Source organism: Ciconia boyciana, chromosome 18 (genome assembly GCF_034638445.1).
Source record: "Ciconia boyciana chromosome 18, ASM3463844v1, whole genome shotgun sequence".
NCBI lineage: Eukaryota > Metazoa > Chordata > Aves > Ciconiiformes > Ciconiidae > Ciconia > Ciconia boyciana.
The window spans coordinates 6957579-6981025 of NC_132951.1; the positions used below are offsets into that span (position 1 = coordinate 6957579).

Below are 23447 nucleotides of genomic sequence, written 5' to 3' on the forward strand. Positions count from 1 at the left end.
AGAGAAAAATAAAATCCTGCCTGTTGAGCAGAATATGGTTGGCCCTGATCTGAAACATTCAGCTAACACAAAGGAGATGAAAAGCTGAAATTTCGTTATAAGGAAAGGTATTTTTATTTTCCAAAAAATAGCATGTGCAAAGCTGTAGCTTTTTTATATCTTTAAAAACAATAGCTAAGATTTAGCATCCTCGAAGTAGAGAGAGACTCCTTTTCCTTAAGATACATCACTTGGATCATTATCAAACCCAAACATCATTGTCTTGGTTGTGTTAAAATCCATTCATTCTCTGGCATACACATACTTATGAGTGGGAATGGGCATAAAATCATTACAAAGAGGGAATGCTGCATATCTTTTCTAGAAAATAGGTGAGAAGTGGCCATTCCCCCTGCTACTATGCAACTTTAAAAAGCTGAGCTACTTAGGCTTTTTGCAAAGAGTAACCTGGGTTGTAGAGATGATTTTATTTCATTAAATTAAATCCAGCTTAAATTCCAAATTTCCATCTCTATTCGATGGCAGCAGAAGATACATCCAGTCAAACATTAATTACTCCTTAAAGATACTTGACATCCAGTATCCTTCCAACAAATGAGGCTGAAAAAACCACAGTAGGTTAACTCAGCTTGCAGGGCACTCTCATCCTGGGGTCATCAGCACTACCAGTTCTACAAATTCTGTTGACTTTTCCATTGCCCATGCCAAGTCCTCCCTACCCTCTCTCAAGCTGGTAACAATCTGTTGATGTTTCTTATAGCACAGGAATCAAACATCCAAAAGGTGTCTGGAGACAAAGTCAAAGTCCTTGAAGATAGTCTGCTCCTTACGGGTTAGGAGAGCAACCTGCTCTGGAGGAGTAAGGATTGGCTTTTGTGATGTAAACTCTTCATCAAAGTTGCTAATGTCGGTCGGGTCTCTTAAAGTGGGCACAAAAGGGGGCTTCAGAGTCCTGGCAAACAGGGCATCCCAATCAATTTCCTGTAAGAGAAGGAAGCAAACAGGCCAGATTCACATTTCATAAATAATCTTAATGTCAAAGTAAGAGGAAGGATTGCAGCCTCCCTTCCAGATCATTTGCAACATGTCTTATTTCTACTAATTAAAAGAGAGAGAGAGAGAAAAAAAAAATTTGAAAAAAGGCCCAAAACAAACAGCATAGTTGCTGCAGGCCAGGTAGTACAGAGGTTCAGTACAGTCGAAGGCTGTTCTTCAGAACACCAAGAAACAAAGTTACAGCTCAAACTATATTTAGGAGGGACAAAACTAAAGTGCAGCTGTGGCCAGGTGGATCTGTGGACTTGCCAGCAATTTCTGCTGACATCCAAGTTCTTTTCTTACTCCAGTGCAAAGTCAGCCAGGGGCTGTAAGGCTAATATCTTCTGGCAGGTGGGTAATGATAAGGAGGAATGGTAACACCTTTGCCTGGAACAGACATATACCCTTGACCCAAAGCAAATGTGTCTTTAACCTCAGTTTCTCTTAGGATTCATGTATATCCTGCAAATGCAGGTGCCATCAAATAGACTGACTGGCAATCATTGTGATCACTAGACAGCATCTGTGACTGCTGCAGTTTGATTTAAAAAGGGCTGTTTGTTGATGGCTCCAAAGGTAGGTATATTTGTACATCGAAACAGCACAATCAGAAATAACAAACTGGCTCTGGAAGCTTACAGATCCCAGAAAACACACTTGGGGGATGTCATTTCAAACATGAATTGAAACACATACTCCTGAATAGAGCAATGAGGTGAAACAGAAGCTGCCACTAAGATCTCACTGACAACTAATGGAAATATGCTTCAAGACCGACAGAAAGCAGATCACCCTCAGCTCAAACACAAGAGATGACGGGGAGGGATGAAGTGAGTTCCTACCTTAAAAAAGGCCTGGATTTTAATCTCTTCTGCATCTTTTTCCCCTGCTCCCAGTCTACGCTCTGGACATTTCCGGAGAAGCTGCAGGAAATATAAATTCAAAACTAAACAATGGGAACAAGGATGGACAGAAATAATGTTCCAGAGAGAAAAACAAAAGAAAGGAGATGGACTGACCCCTCAGTATCTTCTCATTCTCACTTTGCAGCAATGTCATCATCTGCTAGTAATAGCTCAGACCTAGTTCCTTGTAAACAACTTGCCAACATCAATAAGATACCCGCTATAAACCACATGAAGCATCTCAATTGTGCACCTGCGACTACTAGGTCACATTCAAAAACTGAATCAAGCCATCTCCACTGAATGACTCTGACGTTCATGCCCTTGAATCAACATTTCTCCATTTCAGACTTAGTAGCGACAGACCTCAGGAAGAAGCCTGCTTAGTCATCCTTAGACAGAAGAATAGCATTTATGTAAAGAGAAGGAAAGGAAAAATATGTCTAAATTTTAAATCTTTCCTTAGTCTGTGTAGGCAGCTCCAGATTACACACACAAATGCTATCCCGTCCTAACAGAGTCCCTCTAGATCCACTTACACAGTAAATGCAAATTCCTCAGGCTCCCAGAGACCCATCAAGCCCATTACCTTGCGGATTATAGAAAGTGCCTCAGACGAAAGGAATCGTGGATACCGGACCTCATCGTTGACAATACTGTCAAAGACTTCTTCCTCATCATCTCCAGGGAACGGCGACTGCAATTGTGACACTTTATTATTTAAGCCACATAGCACCCGTTCCTCACTATTAAATAGGGATGAGAATAGCAGGGAGTTGTACGGATTAATTAGTGTTTGGCAAGCACTATGAATAAGAAAAATGTAATTTAAGTACTAATAAATAGTTGGCCACATTTGGCAAAATTTTATCTCGGGTGGTCGGGTACTACTCTCCCCAAGACTGCTTAGTGAGATCCTCTTAGAGAAAGGTGGTCTTACCTCACCAACAAGCATCTCATAAATGAGTACACCCAATCCCCACCAGTCTACTGCCCGAGTGTACGAGATGTCCGTCAGGACTTCTGGAGCCAGAAATTCAGGGGTACCACAGAAGGTGTTTGTGCGGTCTCCAAAACCTATTCCTGTAGGAAAAGGAGACTTTTGTAAAATCCAGCACACGTTACTCAATGGCTCACATGCAGTCTCACCTTCTGAAAGCCATAGATTATCACTTGATAATCTAATGTAGTTAACTGGGCAAGGGCTTTCATCAGTGCTTGTAAATGCCAATAAGGAAGGATGAAACCTGAGGCCTCTTAAAAACTCCAAATAAGAAATATACAGACAATACTTAAATAAACAGCAAAACCATGGAAAATTCCCACAGATTCCACTGCTCATTTACTCAAGTATGTATTTTGTAGTACCCTATATTCCGGCTCCTTTGAGCAAACAAGCACATTGTAAACCCCTTCATAAGTTTCCGAAGACTAAAGGACAAAGTACTTTTTCCAAGTTCGTCATGGCCAGATAGCTGAGGTTTCTTTGTTGTTTGGTTTGTTGGGGTTTTTTGGGGGGTTTTTTTGGTGGATTTTGTTTTATTTTTAAGATGGGGATGAATACAAGTTACACACAGCCACCTCAATACCTGTATTTGTGAACACTTTACTAAAGCCCAGATCCTAAACTGGTTCTGATGGTTCAATTTTGGCTTCACCAAAGTCACTCACCTTCCTTACACAATCCAAAATCTGCAATCTTCACAAATCCTTCAGCATCTAAAAGCAGATTATCCAATTTCAGGTCCCTGCAGGCAAAGGAGAGGAAAGAAAATGGTGGATGAATTCTGAGGATGGCCATCCAACACATTTTTTTGCCAGAGGCAGAAACTAGATGTTAACAAAGAGAATAAAATCTAAACTGAGTAAAGTCTACATTTGGTTTAAATAATGTATTATTTGGAAGATTCCCCTTAATTTATTGATATTTTCCTCTTAACGAAAGGCTCACAAAGCAGCTTAGAGCTGGGTGGGGCTTATTCCTCTGGAAAAGAACATCCCACAACAGCATGACAAATTACTTGACTATCACAGTAAAAAAAGAAAGCAGTGACTTACAGGTGCCCCCCAGAATGTATTGACATGTCACAGAGGATGAATCACCTGCAACATGTCAGATGAATAACTTCTAGATGACTTTCTTTACTGTAAGCATGATGAACGTGCTGATAGCAACAGGCAATGGGGAAAATAAAGACAGACAGAAAGATTAGAAACCCCAGCAAGACAGTGAGCTCCAGACATATAGCTACAGGAAAAATAAACTTTCAAGTTGCTGAACTGTCTTATATTTTATTCTTTGCTCAATTACCTATAAACAATTTTCTTCTCATGCAAGAACTGGAGCCCCAAGACTACACAGGCTGTATAAAACCTAAAAGAGAGAAATAGTTATCAGGAAATATCTATGAGAACCAAGTTAAAAATTTATAGTGCCTGGAAACTAGACTAATTCTAACTCACTGTGCCATATGCTCTGGAAAGACATCTTCATGTATGCGCATCATAAGATCACCACCCGGAGTATATTCCATCACAAAACAAGCATGATGAGGTGTCTGGAAACATGCAAACATGTTCACAAGGAATGGATGATCAGAAGAATTGACCACTTCAAATATTCGCTTCTCACAGTTCAAGCTGCCAGGATTCAAGAATGAAAATGTCAATGTTAAAACTTGGCAGAAAAACCTGCTTTGAGAAAGACAGGATGAAGAAGAAAATCTTTATATCTTAAGTTAGAGAAATGAAAAGTGAGGACTAATACAATATTTATCTTCCATACTTCCAAATCTTGAGTTTTAGAGTGTTCTTCAGGTGTTATTCCACCAGAAGGTAGAAAGTGGCACTGTTTTAAGTTTCCTTATTCCTGATTTTAGTTACCGAAGCCTTAAGGTCACATTTAACCTTAATAGTACCATGACGAGTACACATCATACCTACTAACATTTGATTACAGGTGTGTTAATGTAGCCTCTGGCAATAGTACCATCTCTAAACAAAGCTCACCTATCAATTTCATCTCTCCTAATAATATCTTTTTTCTTCAAGGCTTTGATAGCATACAGCTTCCCAGTTGGCTTGTATTGGGCCAGCAGTACCTGAAAGACAACAGAAAAGCTGTACTTCAAACAAATCTGTTATTTCCTTATCAGATTACTTTGACTCCCATTGACGCAAACTATTTCCATCCACTCCAGACAGTCATTCTCAAAACCAAGCTCAAGTAACTCCAGAAATGGAGCACTTTTTTTCTGCTCCTTGCGCTGCAGCAGTCCAGAAGGATGTCAACACAAGTTATATTCTTTTCACAAACAGTAGTATCAGAGGTGGCCAAGTGCTTTAAGAGCACCTCAGAGCTCTCACAGCACGCAACTATGCACACAGTTTTTGGGAACAGAGCTATTCCAGTAGTGATCACAATGATAATGAAAGGAATGGTAATTATGTGCTTTATGAAATTACTTAGCACTCCCTGGATGGTTTTCTCCAGGCTCTGAAGCCACAAATCTTCAGGAGTTTTGATTGTTAACAGGAGTTATCAGCTGCTTGTGTGGTTGGGTTGGGTTTGTTTTGTATATCTGCATTGCAACAAATCTCTTCTATACTGCAACGTTTCTATTCAGACTCTGAGCCAGAGGCCTATCTTCACAACCACAGTCCTACTGACCTCCTCCACAACGTGTACACTTCTACACTACCTTCCCAAAGTGGCCACGTCCCAACATAGCAATGCAGTGAAAATCCTCAAGCTGAACTGTCCTTTTCCTGCAGACAAACAAAGAAGAATTACTGAGACAATACCCAAAAGATGCATAAACAGGTAACAAAGGAGCGTGTATTTGTGCTAGGGGAAGAAGCTCTGTGTAGCAAAAGGGAAAGTGAACAGCTATGTCAACCACTCCTCACCTAGGCTGAAATCCTGAAAACTTAGGCTTGCTGCTGCTGTTCTGCCACTGAAGAAAGGAGCAGGTAACCGTAAGGTGAGGAAACTGCTCCCAGTGGCAGCAGTCTGACTTCCATCTGTACTGGCAATAGGAGCAACAATTCTGACTCTCCAAGGCTATTTCCCATAACAGGATTAGTTCCCCCTGACCCCCATCCTTGCGGTAGTAAAATTCAATTTTGCCTACACTCCTTTCAGCAGGCTCAACAGCAATTGTGTTAATCAGACATGAACATGTATACCAAGTGCTAGTAGGACAAGGGCATAAGGAGATGTTCTCAAACAGGAATTGGAAATGAAACATGGTGAGACAACAGACATAAGATGTTGCTGGAAAAAAGTAGCTGAATAAAGAGCCACAAGGTGTTACCAAGGAAACTAAGGCTGCAGCATTGCTTGGAAATAATTTAAAAAAAAAAACAACACAACAACCCACACCCTAAAAGCTTTAGTTCAGGATCATTTTTAAAAGACAGCAGACACTCCATACTCTTCCACTGAGTGAAATGAAACGCTCATATCTACTCATGAAGGACTCCACTCCCTCCTCAGCCTTCTCAGAGAGAAGGTAGGTAGGTGCCTGACTGCATCCTGACTACAGGGGTTTGAAGATGGGACCCCTCAAAAGTGATGATGAAGTTATGAGCATAATTCTGTGATCTGAACTGCAAGATCAGCTTAGATAGATTTTGCTATTTGTGCTTTTTTGGTCAGTATTTGATCAACAATATTAATTTATTTTTTTTTACTTGTCCTGTTTTTGATATATTTACTACTGTGTATATATAACTGCCATAAACAACTTACTGTTTTATGCCTCCCTACGTAATGAAAGACAGAGTATCTTGCATATCAATAGAAACAGAAGAGTGTGAGGGATGCCAAAAGTATTTCTGAAATGTATTACTTAGAATGCAGACGTCTAAATACGCTACACCATAAAGCTTCAAATACAAGGAAGCACTTGAAGACAGTTAAGCGACTTTACCTTCTACTAAAGTCATCTATTACATTGTAGTGTACAGTCTAAGTATTGGGGTTAATAAGCAGATAAGGCGCAGCAGACATTTGGACAAGTAAAGTTCAGAGCAGACTTTTCATAGTATTGTCTATACTCAGCACTAAGAGTCTGCTGCTGAGAAACCAAAGCATATATGGAGCAGAATTTTAGACTGCATGCTCAAAAATTTCAGCCCAATGCCTCTTTAATCTGTGACCCAAGACAGCCCATGCTGTTCACAGTTACCTTGGAGATGCCTGGATTGGAAATTCTGGCAGTGCAGAGCTGCAAGACTTCTCCTCAACATGCAGCCTCTTCAGACACTAGGAACAGAAAGAAAGTTACAGTTCATCATCCTCTGGAATCACGAAGTCAGACCTGAACACCCACATCCAAATTTTCTCCTCTGTCAAGATCCAGCACAACCACAGACAAGTTCTTGCCATTGGTCATCACCTCTGCTTGGAGGGAAACAGCATGCAAACAGATTGTCTATGGTCACACAAAACTATTCCCATGTATAATATTTTCTTGATAGGGCCAAACCCTTTAAAATATATGCTTTTAAAAGTCTAGGATAAAACATTTCCTTTCTAGAAAAAAGGCATCTTATGTCACAAAAAGAGCCACAATGATCAGAGAATGCAGTTTCCTCTATCACCAAAGCCAAATGAGAAAGGGTAAGATGTAGTAGAACACAGGTCATACTACTCAAAACAATTTTCCTGCTCCTTCCTGTCAGAAAAGTAGAGCTCTTCTTGGTTTTGCCCAGTTTCTTTAATGACAAAGAACTTCATCTGGCCCTAAAAGCCTGCTGACCCTCCTTTCATGCTTTCTCTGTGCAGTCACCTGTTCTGTACTCTTGCCCTGAAGTCCCAATGCTGACCTACTTCCCATTTTGCTTCTCCAAGAAAAGCAACTTATAATTTAAAAAAAAAAAAAGAGAAGAAAAAAGGGGGGGAGGGGGGGAGAAAACCAACTAAAGAAAAAGAAAGATAAAAAAGAGTGAGACAGGAAAAAAGAACAAAAAAAGGAAAAAAAAGGAAAAAAAAATTAAAAAAGGAGGGGGAAAGAACAAACAAACAAAAAAACCAAACAAAAAAAAAAAGAGGTGCAACACTTTTGTGAAGACTCCGTGCCAAAATATCTCACTGGATTCTTAATCCCTGGAGATCAGCCAGCTAATGAGGAGGTGCCTGCCTAAAGTATAGTTAATTTCTCCAGTAATAAACAAATAAGAAGAGCCGGGCCTTGAAAGAATACCAACCAACAAAGAAAAGTCTCCCTATCAGCCCAGATGATTACCGGAGAATCTGCAGGAGACGGTGTTGATTCTTTGGAGTTGGCCATCAGAAAAAGGCGTGGAGGCTTGGGTGGCGCTTCATCAGCAAATGTAAGCTTAGCCACAGGAAAGTCGCTGCATTTGTAAGACAAAATTGAAGGAGGTTGCCTTAGGGCAGAACATTGTACACAGACACCTTTGGATCACCTCTGCTATATTAGCAAAGTTTAGTTCAGTCCAATACACTGGACAACAGGGCTCCCTGATTCACACCCCAAGTCTGTGAAGTATCAACAAGACTTATACTCTCCTAAATTAATGAAAAGAAAATGAGCTATTAAGTTGGTGATGGTTAGACTCACATTCCAGCACTAGCTCTCTGATGCTACAAAATTAATGAAACATAGGTGTGCTGAATAAGTCACTACGGTCAAGAATTTAAAGGAAGTCTTGATTTGAATAGCAACACAGTAGTTCACTCGATTTATTTTTTTTTCTTTCCTAGGTCTTCTGAATCACTAGGAATAGTCTCTTTCAGAGAATGACTAATTCTCTAAAAATTAATTCCAACAAATTTAAAACATTATTATTTAGAGAATTTTCTTCTACAGCATATTTAAAAGCTTAGTTATGTACCTTCCAAGTGCTACACTATGCTAGTGCTTGGGGTACATGTAACCTCATGAAAGAAGAGTGACCTTGCATAGAGTTCAGTTACTACACTGGTGAAGACATTTAATGAGTGGAATTTTCTTTCCTTTGCAGTGCAGAACCAATACTTTTTTTGTATATATAAAATAACTTTTGACAATCTGCTTTTGTGGGTTTTTTTTTGTATCACAGTGTTTACTTATCACCACTTTTATGCCCACAGACCTTGCTGCAGAGGAAAAGAAAGCTGCTGAAGTTCCCCTGGCTCTGGAACACACTGCTTGTTAGGACAGCAATTCTGGAAATCAGTCCAACTGCTAACAATACATCAGAGCTAGCCACAGCATATTGAACACCCCACTAAAACCACACTGCGTCAGGTAGCATTGGCTTTTCTTAAAATCCTGAATTGAGTTCCACAGATACAATTTTCACATCAATATCTTCCTCCACCTTAGTAAGGTATAACAGAATTTTAAGATCTGTCCTACACCCATTCCAGAGTGTCATCCAGCAACACTCAGAACGTGACTTACCTACTCATTTTGGACATTGAATCAACATGACTTTGTGGGGGAACTGGAGAGAAGTCTGTGTGAATGGGTTCATGAAGTGGGGGACTCAGAGTGCTCATGGAACTACACGGAGGGAGGAAACTCATCATCAGACGACCCCAGGCAGCAACATTTATGTTCATTTGAGGAGCTCGGAGAAATTCCTTCCCTGGAGGAGTCAGAGTCAAAACACCAGTGAGATTACAACGCACAAATTACAATCTCATGTACTGTTAAATTATCGTTTTTGGCCAAACACCCATGGGTTACTCAAAAAGGTAGCCCACCCTAGGGAGAATGGGCTTTTTTTCAGGGGAGAAAGTTTAATAATGATGATGATGAAACAGAGCTACTATTTCACCTAAGTTCAGCTCCATATAATATCATAACAATCCTCAAGTAGAAATTGCATAAAACATTAAAAGTTGATTTTATTTTAAGTCAGTTTTCTTCTGTTTCAACACTGCATTTTAATCACGCAGCCTGTTAACAGAAAGTTGCTGAAAATGTCTTAAAAAGAGTAAAACATCTGGGATGTTTCCATTATTTTTACTACTTTCTGAAGAATATAAATATAAAATCTCATTTATCCCCACTGCCAGGAGTTCTCAGTATGTAAAGTCTTACCTTACTCAGCTTCACAAGAAAGAATTTGCAGACAAAAAAGAAAGTATGCAAGTTATTCCAGTCCCTAAACTATTAATCTGAGATGCCAGCTCTGAAGCCTTGACAGACAATCAGTAGCCTGTTCATGCTACAGTCTTCTGTAATTCAGAGTTTTCCAGAAAACCTTCCAATATCTGTTCATCAGTAACAGCATCGCTGGTTAAATTAGTACAGCTTGAGTCCTGGATCTTGCTAAGAAGTCTGTTAAATAACTAGTAATTATATCTTCCTAACAATGTTAATTGTGAATAGAAACACCACAACAATATCACATTACATGCCATGCTGCAGCCAGGCTGCCTGCACTTCTTGGGACTGAACAAACTTTCACATTCTAATAAAGCCCACCTACTTACACACAGTAATTAGCAAGCATTTTAATGTCTCAAATGTAATGGGATAGGATTGCATGCCAGCCTGCTTGTGCAATCCCTTGACCTCACCTACACACCCTAGATAGTAAGCAGTCAGTTCTCCAGCAGCTTACCTTTCTGTTTGGGGAAAATGCGTTTCTGTCGCTGCAGTTTTGGCTTTCTCTCAATGACAGGATTACAGAACATCACCTGTCAGAGAAGCAAAGGGGATTTGTCAGGATTCTTCATTTATACTGTGAACACAAACTTTCACACATGCCTGCTCTCTCATCAAATTCTCCATTCATATCTGTTTGGTAAATTAGGAGTCACTCCCATAGACTCCAGACTGCATTATTCTAGCTTCACCCTCTAAACATCTATTACTTCAACTGTGGTTTTAGATGTTGGAATTTTCTGCTGCATGAAATACAGAAAACCCCCAGAATTAAGAGCAATTCATAGCCCAAACAAAATTAATCTAATTTGTAAAGCCACGCATAAAGAACACAGCCATTTGTAGGGTAAGAAAAAAGTAGTAGTCCATGGCACAGAAGTAAAAACCAAAAAAACAAAAACAATCCCCACAAAATAAAACCACAATAAACAAGAAGGGGGAGAGAGGAGGCAAATTTTGGTACATGAGGTCAAGATCCTACTTTTGGAAAGATAACCACAGGAACTTTCATCACAACACAAAGGAGAAAGTACTGCGGCTTTTAAGGGATTATCTGGATGATCTCTTCATTGATGGCACTTCAAACTATTATTAGCCTCAGAAAGATGATAAAATAAGCATACCCAGAGGGAATTTGGATCTCTGGTTCTACAGTCTCTGTGATTCAATTTGGACCATTAAGCCATATGTTTAATTAAAGTGTCACCGATGACTCATAATGAAAGCAAATAAAAACCAATGGATTTCACAGCACACACACATATAATTACAGTGGAGCAGCTGAAGAGTCACTCCGGGCTGTGGCATGTGTACATCTATTATATCATGTTGTTCCTTATTCTTATATGTGATATTGATGCAAAAGGATTTCAGGTGTCATTCTACCCTTCTAGATTATTTCTCCTTCCATTCCTTGTATCCTGGGTTGAACAACTGCTTTCAGGGCAGGCACCCTAAACAGACAGAGTTCTCTGAAAAAGAAACAAAGCTGACATTTATACCTCTGCAAAAAGCATTCCTTGGGGTTCGAGTGAGAGGCACATCCCGTGACGTTCGTTATCAAGGAAATCATCCAAACGTAAAAACTTCACTGCACATAGTTCTCTCCAGTCTCTCCAATAAATTGCAATTTCTAGCTCACGAGACTGGTGGGATGGGTGAGTGGTGGGGGAGAAAAAAAAAAAAAAAAAAGCAGAAGAGTTACATACAGCCCCATGCTCTGGAAAGGGCACACACATGCTGTTGTAAAAATTCAGTAAACTAAACAGGATGCATAAGAAACTTCTTTAATCCTTCTGTCCCCTGCTTTCTCTGATGTTTTCAGATCTTCCTAGCTAAAGACCTTCTTGGAGATGGCTGTCTTGGCTCCCCATTTCAGAAATCCCTGTGAGAGCCACTTTGCTGGCAAGATTAAATATAACTGCTCAGATAAGGAGAGGACAACAGATGCTGTTCAGGCTGAATCTCTGCCAGAGATGCACTGCCTTCAGAGGAAGACTAAGATAACTGGCACATAAAAGGACATGGGGACAGCACCAACACAGAGTTGAATCAAGTGGAATGGCAGCTAGATGAGCAAATCAGGTAGGGTGAAACGGAAAAATAAATACAACACAGGGAATCTAGGGCAGACTTACCCGGTCCAGCTCAATGACAAAGCTCTGGTCCCATGCCTGGTTATTAACTGGTCCCCAGTTTGTTTGGCCAACCATTTTATTGTCCACTTTGAGCACAGCAAGGACCTCATCTGGACAAAGGAGAAAACATGGACTATAATCTTTTACCAAAGAAAATCCCTCACGCTGAAGGTGAATATCCCAATCAAATGTTATTTCCAGGAGAGTACTAGGTATAATGCGATTCATTTTCTCTCTCTGTTTTGCAGAAACCAGGTTTCTTATACCCTCATACCAGGCTAACCTAGTACCTTGATGAGAAACCCCCATGCTCCCACATGCCACTCACAATTCAACAGGGAATCCCATACTCACTACAAGGCTCTTCATTCCGCAGGTACTTTCCTGCAACACTACGGCCATGGATACCCAGGCCAACTCGTGTTCGGGAAAGGGACCTCAAATCACTTGGGCTGCCACAGATGGGAGAAGAACTAGTCATTCGGGAACGTCCTGGAACATTTTCCAGTAGATCCTGACACCCCATCAGTCTCACTTCCAATGTTCCTGAGGAATTTTAGGAGAGTAAATAATTAATATTATGTAAAAGATGAAGTGATTCCAGTCAGACTGTCCTGACAGGGGTCCAAGAATTTCTCAGATTCATGATTTCTTGGTTAATAGCTCAAATCTACCCCAGATTAAGAGACTGCAAATCCATAGGATCAGAAAGCTCTGGCTGGCCTAGAAGAAATAAGTCCAGTTCCTAGAAAATCAAATGTCCATATAACAAGAGGCATTACAACAATGAGAAGAAATGCAACTCATTTTTCCCTCTGTCCTCCTCACAACAACATGCCATGCAGGATTTATGTACCTGTAAGGGCTGTAGGTTTGATGACTGAAGTGGGTTGGATGCTGCCATGCTGAGCTCCCAGGGAGGAAGTATTTACTAGTTCCTGCTTGATGAGTGCTCTTTTTGGGTGATCAGGAGAAAGCTCACTAAGCTGATGTTCCAAGGACAAGCGCAGCAGGTCAATCTTCTGAGAGGACTCTTGCAAACGACCCTGAGCCTAGCAATATGAAGTAGAACAGAAAGCAGGCAGAAATTTTAAATGTACAGCCCCAGTCCAGGTACTATTAATCCCTTATGAACTACTAGAGTAAGCTTCCAAAAAAGACCAGACAACATCTTACTAATAAAGGAACAAGATGAAATATTTTCCCATAGATCCTGACCACCCCATCAGTGTCACTTCTGATGTTCCTGAGAAATTTCACCAAAGCAAGGAATGTTAACCCTAGAAAGGAAAGTGATCCAAATCAGTCTGTCCTCACAGAGAGACATGAAATTCCAAAATTAATAACTCTTGGTTAACTCTACTCATTCATGCTAAATCACTAATGCTGAGGCATGAAACCACCCTCTCAAGAAGGCCTGAATAAGTGGTTACCTCAGCCAAAAACTTGCGATCCTGTACCCGACTCCCTCCTAGGATCTTCAGCACATTTTTTGCCCCCTCAGCTACAGCGGCTTCAATGCGCAGGTGATGTCTCAGCTCCTCAATACGCAGCTCCAAAGCACTGATGGTGGTCCCCATCCTCACTGGCCATTTTGGAGATAAAATGTGATGAGGATTAAAATTAACTGAGTATTCTGGATCTTGGGGCTTTGGGTGCATCTGTTCTGGGCTGTTTCAGTTACTTAAAACACCTCACCTGCTGGTTCCACTGTATCTTCCATCCCTCCTGCTGACTGAGATACTTTCACAATGTGCATGCGGATTATTTCAATCTTTGTCTTGCTGTCCTGAAGCATCTGCTGAGCTGTAGCCAGCAGCTTCCGCTCCTACCAAAAAGAAAGCAAATGCAGAGAGAGAACCATGCACATTAAAAACATATTACAATGATGTGTTCCCATATGAGGATGAGGTGATACCTGCAAGAAGGGTCATAAATGATCCTGAAATGGCATACATAAGCAGTTATGTAAAGGAGACACCGCTGAGGATCAAGGACTTTGAGATCACTACCTCTTAATTGTAGAGGGAAAGGACAGGTCAAGGACATGTCCAGTTAATACCAAACCTTGCAGTCACTGAGGCTTGTGGTTCACTGGCCAACTGTGCTTACAGTGTTTTGTGAGCAGAGGTTTTGAACAAATATCACAACCCTCTACACTGCTGGTCTTACTGAATTAAGCTTCATAATAAGCTTGGATTTTTTTTTAATTATCCTTTGACTTTTAAATATGATTATGCCAAACACAAAAAGTGGGATGAATATGAAACCAGTACACCTCTGAAAATTTTTCTCATGTAAAGAGATACTACGTGCTGTGCTCTATCCTAAACAACCTAGCCATATCAAAACATCACACCAACTCAGTGTACAATACCAATGCTTTTTAAACTTTCTTTCCTCAAGTCAGTGACTGAATTAATATACTCTTATACTGCCCTCACTACCTTCCCAGGCTTGCAACAGTTTTTCTAGAGATAGCACTTCTATCATGTCACTTCCTATGAGATACTTTTCTCTGCCTCCAATCTAGAGTCACCATGAGTGTTGAGGTTAGATGCATTAACATCTCTATGTTGGCATTCAGCCAGCTAAGTTAAGCACCTAGACTGAAGAAGTAATGTAGAGCTTGTAGCTGGTAGGGAGAGGTAGGTCTCTCCAAAGGGCCATTCATCTGTTCGAGAATGGTAACACAACCTACTCTCCAGGTACCTAGCACTTCCCACTGAGACTACAGAAGGATTTGCACTTCCCACTAAGACTACAGAAGGATTTACACGGCTAAGTTAAAACAACACGATTCCCAACTCTATCATTAATACCACTAAAAGCATTCAAGAGCAGAAGCACAATCAGCATCTTCCACGTAAGAGCTGCCAAAAAGATCAAAACTGCCAGACTATGCCCGTCTGTCCGGTCTAATGACTCCCCTAACAGTGGTCACCACCAGATGCTTCGGAAAAAGGCATAGGCAACCACATCACGGGCCAAAGTGGAATAAACTACACTTTCAGAAAAGCCTTTTCCTAACATCCAGTAATTATAGATTGGCTTAAGCTCTCGACAAATGAAATACGTGCCATCCAATTCCTTGTTGATTACTGCTAAACTCCTGAAATCTGTAACATGCAAGTCTAATGCATAATTGGAGTATTGGTTGCCCTGTGCAGCAACATGACATGCTGTAACTATGCTGAGCACCAAACTGCAGAGCTAGGATTCATTCAAGCAAGCTTTGCAAATGAATGACTTTTACACATCAAGTACAAGAGACAGTTTGTGTATGGACTTTAAATACAAATTTTGATCCAGGAATCAATGTTCCCAAATGGTTGTTTATTCCTGCTTACCTTGGATGTTGAATACATTTGGATCATGTTCTCAGCTCCTTGTTTCACTTTCATTTCAACATGCAGCTGCTTTTTCAGAGCTTCAATCTTCCTTGCCATTGGGTCCGGGTTTCTTTCCCAGAGACAAGGATCTGGAGATACAGATCCATCTGTACAAACAATACAATCAATACCATTAGTCATCTTTTCCTGTGTCATTTCACTGGGTTATAGATGGGTGACTCTATAAAAGGTTAGGCTATAAAATAAGGTACAAAAAGGTCTTGTCTACAAAACTGACTGAAAAGCACTGTTTCAAATGAAGCTCTAGCTCATATCTGTAAATATTTCTTAGTGTATCAATGAACCTGTCCTAACAAGCACTCTTCCAAGTATCTTACAGGGTGAATGAGTAAAAAATCGAATATTCAACTGCCTAGAAACTCTATTCAAATCTCTTCAATTCCACCTACAGCATGCTTCTGAATATTGTCCATGCCCAGCACTCTCAGCTGGTCTTCTCCCTACACCGATCTCTCATGTTGCCTCCTTTCACCTTTATTGCCCCATTCTCAACTTTGTACTGCACAGATCACCTCATCAGCTAAATACCAACAGGAGAAATTCCCACTGCTTGTGAGCCCTCAACAGGAAAATATATCAATTAAATATATATAAATATTGAACTATAACACAATTTCCCTGTCAATCATGACCCAAGACCTACCTGTTTTACTCTCCTCTTTGTCTGTTATTACAATCCTTGCATTAAGCTCCTGAAGTTCCCAATGCAGTTGCTCCAGTTTTCGGTTGGAAGATTTCAGCGCATGCTCTATATGAACAAGATTCTTTCTGTCTGTTGTCGCTTTGCGCAGGTTTTCTGCTCCCTCTTTAATCTTCAGTTCTTTCTGTATGGCACGGCGAAGTAGTTCCTTCTCACCCTCCAGTTTTTGCTGGAAGCTTGGATCCATTAAGTTCACACCATTGCCCAGCTGCAAGAGACAGCTGCCCTGCAATCAAGCAGCGTTAGGCATGAGGATTTAAGAAATAATACAGTTTGACCATTTTTATGATATAGCAATACCCTCATAAGATTCCACTCCATTTCATTTAGAAACTAGTTCACACAGATTCTGAAGCCAACCTTTTCACTGAATTTTCAAGACCACCAGATCTATATTTAAATTGCAGAGGACAGAACACAACTTTGATCTTAACATGCCTTAATTTGGTTTTAAACCATAATGGAGAAAAACCTTCATCTTACTTGTCTCCATGTTATTTAATGTCTACACACATCTTTGTTCTCCAGGTATCAAAGCCCAGCCAATGTTTGCCCTTCTTCTGATCAACATTAACTTTTACTAGTATGAGGTAGACTTTTATCTGAGTATGTCTTGGTGCCGACTGTTCAGACACGTCTCAACTAACCTGTCACAAGCATGTATTAACTCTCAGCTGTTACCCCTGAAGAAGAAAAATGTAAAACCTACAGCTGTCTCTACAAATGAGCAAGCAAGAGAGTAAGTTTAACTTTCTGCTGTATCTGAAAAGGGAACCAGTCTGTTGTCTCAATCTCTATTCTGCCTATGATTTATAGGCAGTAAGGCTGCTTTAAAATATTGATTATTTTGAGTTGCATTAGTAGTATTCAAGCTTGTTCTGGGCTTTATTTTAAATCATTTTCAATACTACTTGTTCTAGTGATATATGCCTCATCAACGGCTCTGGACAGAGATGCTCTGTTTACAGCCTCTGGACATACACAGTATAGGCAGTAGCAGCACAGGTATATCTCACTGACCAAATAAGCACTGAACTCGGACAGTAGCTGCAGAAGCTTTATCCATGAGGATGCTACCTAGCACCCTAACAAACAGATCCAAGCAAGAGGTTACGCTTTTCTCTTCAACAAGAAGGCATTTAAGGTGTTCAGACCAATTAATATATTAATAACGTAACATTAACGACTCATCATACTCCCCGCTTAAATGCAAAAGAAACAGTTGCACAGTCAAGCTCCACTACACTAACCGACTTAATGTCACACAGCACGTCAGTGACTAAAGACAGAACTCGGGAATCCCGACTTGCTTTCACACTCTTTAATCGATTGACCACATTTCCAACAATAAACCACACTGGGTTTTGTGTTACTCGTATGCATTACTGCACTGTAAGAGTGTGCTGTGCATCCAAACCCTATGCCACTCACACAGAAACAATTATTTAATCATATTAGCATATTTTGTTATTCATCTCAAAGATCCAACCAAATATCCTCAATCAGTTTTTGCTACAATTTCAGTCTAATAGCCAAATAATTAAAGAAGAAGGAAAAAAAATCTATTTTAAAGTTGGCCTAAAACCAAGCTGGGTCTGCAACAGATACACAATAGCCAAAATAGGAGTTGTTCAGATTGGTAACAAAACAAAAAGGTTCAGATTAACATCCTGATTCCAGGAAGTTCTCGCCCAATTAGTAAAGCCAGGAACTAAAGCAGAGCTTTGAAAAACATCCAAAGTTTTGTGAGGAAGAACTTGAATCATGGAGTTCCTGAGTCACAGGCAACCTTTACCAGCTGTAAGTTGGAAAATCAGAAAGCTCTTTATCCAGTCTGTAGCAAGTGACTAAAAGGAGTTCATTGGTTGCAATTCTCATTTAAATAATTAGAAAAAGCATACAGATTTATTTTCTATCCAAACTATGCAAATGAGCATAAGCAATCCACCCCGTTGATCCGCCCAGAGCAATGGAATGAGTAGTGCTGCAAGAGTAATGCCAATAAAGGGTGCTGCATACAAGGACCTGGGTATTGATTCAGGGAACAGGTACAATCTGGGCAGTTCTCAGGTCAATTTTCCTCCACATCACGCTCTGCCAAAGCTAGTCTGAATACCAGTTAATGCACCATGCTAGTTTTCTAGATATACTTAGAATGTAAGCACAGTACATTTTACTGGATCCTTCTTCCCCTCTGTGGATCAGAGCGTGCCATATCACTGGCATTGTTTGCACCAGGAAGATAAAATATTCTATTAAGGAGGAGGATGGGAAAGCTGAATTTGCATTTGGGGTGATCCATTTTGCATTCTGACTTAGGAATTTCGATGGGGAGTTGGGATACTGCCACAACCCATCCTGCAGCTGTTCTTGGGTTCCCAGGGAAGGTCAGTCCTTCAGAGTATGTCTCCAATGCAATCCTGAAACATGTCTACAGCTTGCAGAGAAATATGCACGCTAGCTTAAACTAGCTTGCTTTTGGTACTTGTAGTGGGGCTGCCAGAACTCACCCAGGGCTTCTGCTAGACTCATGTCATACGGAAGTGTCTAGACTGCTTCCTAACTAGCAAAAATTTCAGCAGTATCAAAGTTGCACTTAGTCCTTTGGATTGCAGCCCAGGGAGACCCCATCCCCTCAGTTATGCCCAGCCTGGCAATGAGCTTCACCTGCACAAAGCCCAGAGCAGACCTGGCCCTTAGAGTTTCACCACTGACACAGAAATTGAGTTACAATTTGATTTAATGAGCTAGCGATGAGGAGGCCATCCCCCCTGCAGACCACACGTGTTCACCAGGACATTCTAAATCACACCTTTCACGGCAACTTGGTGCTGCAGGGATGAGGCCTGCGTCGGACAGACTCACGCTAGCCACATTCACTCTTTATGAGAAAAAGCCACAGCAAGGTTTGGAAAAAGGCAATTGCAATCCTGTCTGGAGCCAGTCCCCTTTCCGACTCCGAGCTGCACAAGGGCTGGTAAGGGTGGAAAGCAGCGAGCCCAGGAGGCACCGAGATGGGGAGCACCCGGTAGGGCTGCAGCGCTGGCAGCGAGTGCTCTTTGTGCCGGTCTCTCCATCCCTTCTTTCCCAGATTAGGCTTGAAACGCCTCAAGGAAAGAGGGCAGGGCACCTCCTCCACTCCGGGGAGCTTATTCCAGAAACGAATGTTTTTCCCAGCACGGAGGCTGGCTGCCCTCCCCCGGCTCCCGTGTGCCAGCCCCAGCAGCCGCCTCGCCTCCCACAGCTCCTCGATGCCGAGAGGGGATTTCCTCAGCGGGCACCAACTTGGCCCGAATCCCATTTCCCTGAGGCGAGAAGGAACATTTTTAGGGTTCCCACCTGCTTCGCACAGCCTCTCCCACCTCCCCGGGGCGCGGCCACCGCGAGAGGCGGAGGAGACGGGGGGAAGCCCCGCTCCCCCCACCGCCGCCCTCTCCCCGGGGCCGGGGGCTTCCAGCGGAGCAGGGAGCTGTGCTTTCCCGGCGGGAGGATGGAGGGGGGAGGCCCTCTCCACCCTTTGGGGGCCCCCAGGAGGGCAGAGGGGGCCGCCCAGGAGGGGGGAGTCCCCTCGCCTCAGGCGAGGCTCGTCCCGCCCGCCATGCTGGGGCCCCTCCGAGCCCTCGGCGCGGCGCTCACCTGCGGGGTCCCCGCCGCCATTGCTCCGTACGGCACCGCCAGCAACCGGCACTTTTTCAAACTTCAGCCTTCCCGGGAAGCGGCGTGCCGCCGCCAGCGCCCTCTCGCGGGGTGCAGGCCCGGGAGAGCTGCCGGCGGGCGGCCCTCAGGGAGCGGGGAGCCTCCCCTTCCCCACGCGCCGCTCGGCCCTGCCCCGCGTGGTCCTCGGCCAGCCGCGGCTCCCACCCCTGTCAGGAGGTCGTCCCGCTGCCTTCGCCCGCCCTGAGGGGAAATGCGCAGCCGAGAGCTGGCAGCGAGGTCCCGCAGCGCGCCCGGGATGGCGGCGGGAAGGAGAGAGGCGCGACAGGCCGGACGCTGAGGAGACTGAGGTACCTCCCGCTTCCCAGCGTGGACATCGCCCTCCGCGTCGGGCTGCTGGGGAAGGAGAGGCTTTAGGTTGTCTGTGTTCTTGGTAGGCACAAAAACTGAGGGTTCGTGCCAAAGGGACGGTATGGGGACATACAGAGTGACAGATGTCCTTAACTCGGGCCCCGCTTGGTCCCTGACGCCTCCTCCGGGAGCTGGGCTCTGTGAGGAAAAATCCCCGCGGGCTGGCCTCAGCCTGGGCCCAGTTTGCTGTGCTGAGTCGATCAGGTGGTTTCCAGTTTTAGTTCTCCAAATTGACTCGTAACTGGCGTTTGTTTGTAGGGGAATGAGCAAACTGCAACTCTCTTGTAGATAGGATGCTTCCCTGGAAAGGGGGCGATGCCTGTCTCCAGTGCTGGTTTTTGACTAACTTTTTCTCTGCAGAACTGTTCCTCTACATGTAGGATCTGGGTTTTCAGCTAAATATTTGAGTGGAAAAATAACCCAAATGCATTGGCAAGGCTGGCAGTAATCCCCCAGCCATCATGAGTGAAAAACCACCATGCTGCTGTACTGCCATCCTGTCATGCAGAACCAATATGCACTGTGTCATAGGCCCAGTCTTTAAAACAAGTGAAAAAGATACTTACTGCTTTCAGGTGGTAAAGACCACCACTTGTAAGATCCCTCCTCAGCAGTGTTGCGTAATATTATTAGTGCACTAATATGCTTTTTCAGTCCTGGAGCAATACACAACTTTGAGTCAGAAGGCATCCAGAAGTTATAGTATTCCCACATACAAATTTAGAAATACTCTAATAAACATAAATGTTTTCCTTTTATTTAATTAGAACAGTTTTTTCTAGCATACGCATTTTGTAAATGATCTGCAACTGAATAATTAGTAAAAGGAAATCACCAGAAAGTGTAAAATTTAAATCTGGCTTAACTGAGTTGAATTAATAAAGCCTTAAACTTCTATAAACCCTTTGAACATGCTCCTGTTGTTAATAAAGCAAGTGTATTAGATTAATATAAACCCTTCTGGAACCTGTTGCTATTTGTAACATGGTCCAGGCTCTGTTTAGTGTTTAAGGAATGATTTTAATTAGACTGTTCATTCAGTGGAAATACTGGAAAGGGGAAAGTCAAACTAGTAGGTGTGGGTGGAGTTCCAGAGGAGCCGGGACACTACCATACCTTCAGCGGCCAAAGCCTGTCCCAGCAGACAGGGATCGGGGCTCTGTTTGGCTCGATCAGCTGGAGAGAGGTTTGGTGGGAGGCCTCGGTGGCGTTGGATGTTGCTTTGCCCACCGTTGCCCTTGGGGTTCCCCCTCTTTCCTTAGGGTCCCGTTCCCTCCAGGTGAGGCAGGGGAGGGCTGGGGGGACAGTCCAGGGAACCTGGGGAGCTGGAGCGGTGGCCGAGAACCATTTGGCTGAACGAGCTCCCCAGCCTGGAGGGATGGGGCTGGTCAATGGCTGGCCCTCAGCATGTGCGGGTGATCCCGGAGGCGAGGAGGATGCGTGCTCCTGCCTTGCAGCCCTCTGCCTCTGCCCTGGTCAGAGATGTCCCTGGCTGCCCAGCATCCCAGCTGGGGCCTCAGCCCATCCCACGGGCATTGTTCAGCTGTCTCCTGCAAATCCTGCGGATAGAGGGGGCCGGTGTGTGGGATCAGCAGTTCCTGCCCACTCGGCAACCTCTGTCCCACGGGAAAATGAGAGTCACAGCTGGGAGCACGACATGCCTGTCCAGCCCTTCCAGGATCCTGCAGGACACGACTCCTCCGGGTGCCGGGGATGCTCCCGGGCCTGGGCCAGCCCTGCAGGTGCGGCTCCTGCCTAGGTGGTGTTACCGCTGGGAAGGGGGAGCGTGTGACCGGCCTGGGGGGCCGGCGGGCCGCCGTTTCCGATCGCGGGTCGGGGCGGTCCCGGGGTCCCGCTGTGTGGGCTCTTTCGGGCGCCTCCTGGAGGCGGTGCCGGGGGTTAAGGCATGCCCTGCCCTTGAACCCGCAGCCCCTGTCCTCCGCTAAACCCGCGGAGAAGCGACGTGTGCGGCACCGGCTTGTAGACGCATTACGGCTCCAGGAAAGCCTCTCGCCGTTTTGCCTGCGGTTACACGAGCGCTAAAAGGGGGGGGTGGGGGGGGAAGCGCAGGGGAAGGATGCCCTCGCTTCCCGGAGCCCTCCACGTTTCACCTGGGCCAACTCTCCTGTTTTACGCCCCTTCCCGGCCAGGGAACAGCCCCCCCAGGTCAGCACGCAGGAGCAGCCGGAGGGGAGCGCTGCTACAGCCGTGTCGGGCACTGCAGAAATCCTGCCGGTAGCAGCGGGGCTGCCGCAGCTCCCCAGCGGCACGGTGCCTGGGAGAGCCGACCCCAGCGGGCACGGCTGCGCCTGGGGGACGCGGGAGCCCCACCGACTCTGCTGCGGCAAGAAGCTAAAGCTACTTAGCAGGCAGCGGGAGTTATGTCTTACAGGACGCCCTCCGCTAGAGCACATTCACTCAGAGAAGGTGATGATCAAAAGACTTAGAAGTTTCCGTTTTTAATCCAGGAGAAGGAGGGCAAGAGATTAAGCATAAATAATAAGCGGAGGAAGCAAGCATCTTGTTCCAGAGTCACTTGTGACCTCCTGTCACTCTTAGCGCTCTGGGCACCTGATAGCCATAAAAGGAGAAGCGAGCACTATCAGCCTCACCCGTGAAAGACGATGCTGAGTTTGGGTTTAGGACTAGTAACTGATTCTTTTGAAAAAGACTCTTAGAAATGGTAACATCAAGTAACAGTTGAATGTACTTTAATTCCTTCAAACAGAAGGATATCTTGAAGGTACATCAGATAAGTTATTTCACTGATTTCAGTCTCTTAAAAAAAAAAGCATGGCTTCAAAGTTCAGGAACAGTATCCAATAAACAAAGTACTACCGTTATGCACCTGTTTTAGAGTGTGGTACAAAGAGAAGCTTACAGATTCAAGTGAACGGCGTAAATAACTGAGAAATCGATTCAGATAACGCTTGTTTACAGGGACAAAAACTATGTTGACAGGTATGAATAAGCACACAGATCATCTGTTTAAAAAAACAAGCCTTTCTAACTGTATTTACACACACATAGATGTATTTGCTTTCCTTTGGCACTAGAAA

The 23447-nt window shown here is 43.5% G+C and overlaps 1 protein-coding gene across 1 annotated transcript; it reads right to left on the minus strand.

Annotated features, from left to right (window-relative positions):
* Window positions 1–59: 59 nt before the first annotated feature.
* PKN3 (protein kinase N3) lies at window positions 60–20286 on the minus strand. Its single transcript, XM_072883328.1, has 22 exons — window positions 19960–20286; window positions 16267–16549; window positions 15561–15709; window positions 13909–14038; window positions 13644–13795; window positions 13067–13262; window positions 12565–12756; window positions 12211–12320; window positions 11575–11718; window positions 10530–10605; window positions 9359–9545; window positions 8195–8306; window positions 7136–7212; window positions 5645–5711; window positions 4953–5044; window positions 4407–4583; window positions 4255–4317; window positions 3615–3691; window positions 2884–3026; window positions 2533–2640; window positions 1881–1961; window positions 60–981 (listed from the first exon to the last, which is right to left on the minus strand). The coding sequence occupies exons 1-22, from the start codon at window positions 19978–19980 to the stop codon at window positions 769–771; spliced, it is 2850 nt and encodes a 949-aa protein (XP_072739429.1). The 5' UTR covers window positions 19981–20286; the 3' UTR covers window positions 60–768.
* Between the last annotated feature and the right edge of the window lie 3161 nt (window positions 20287–23447).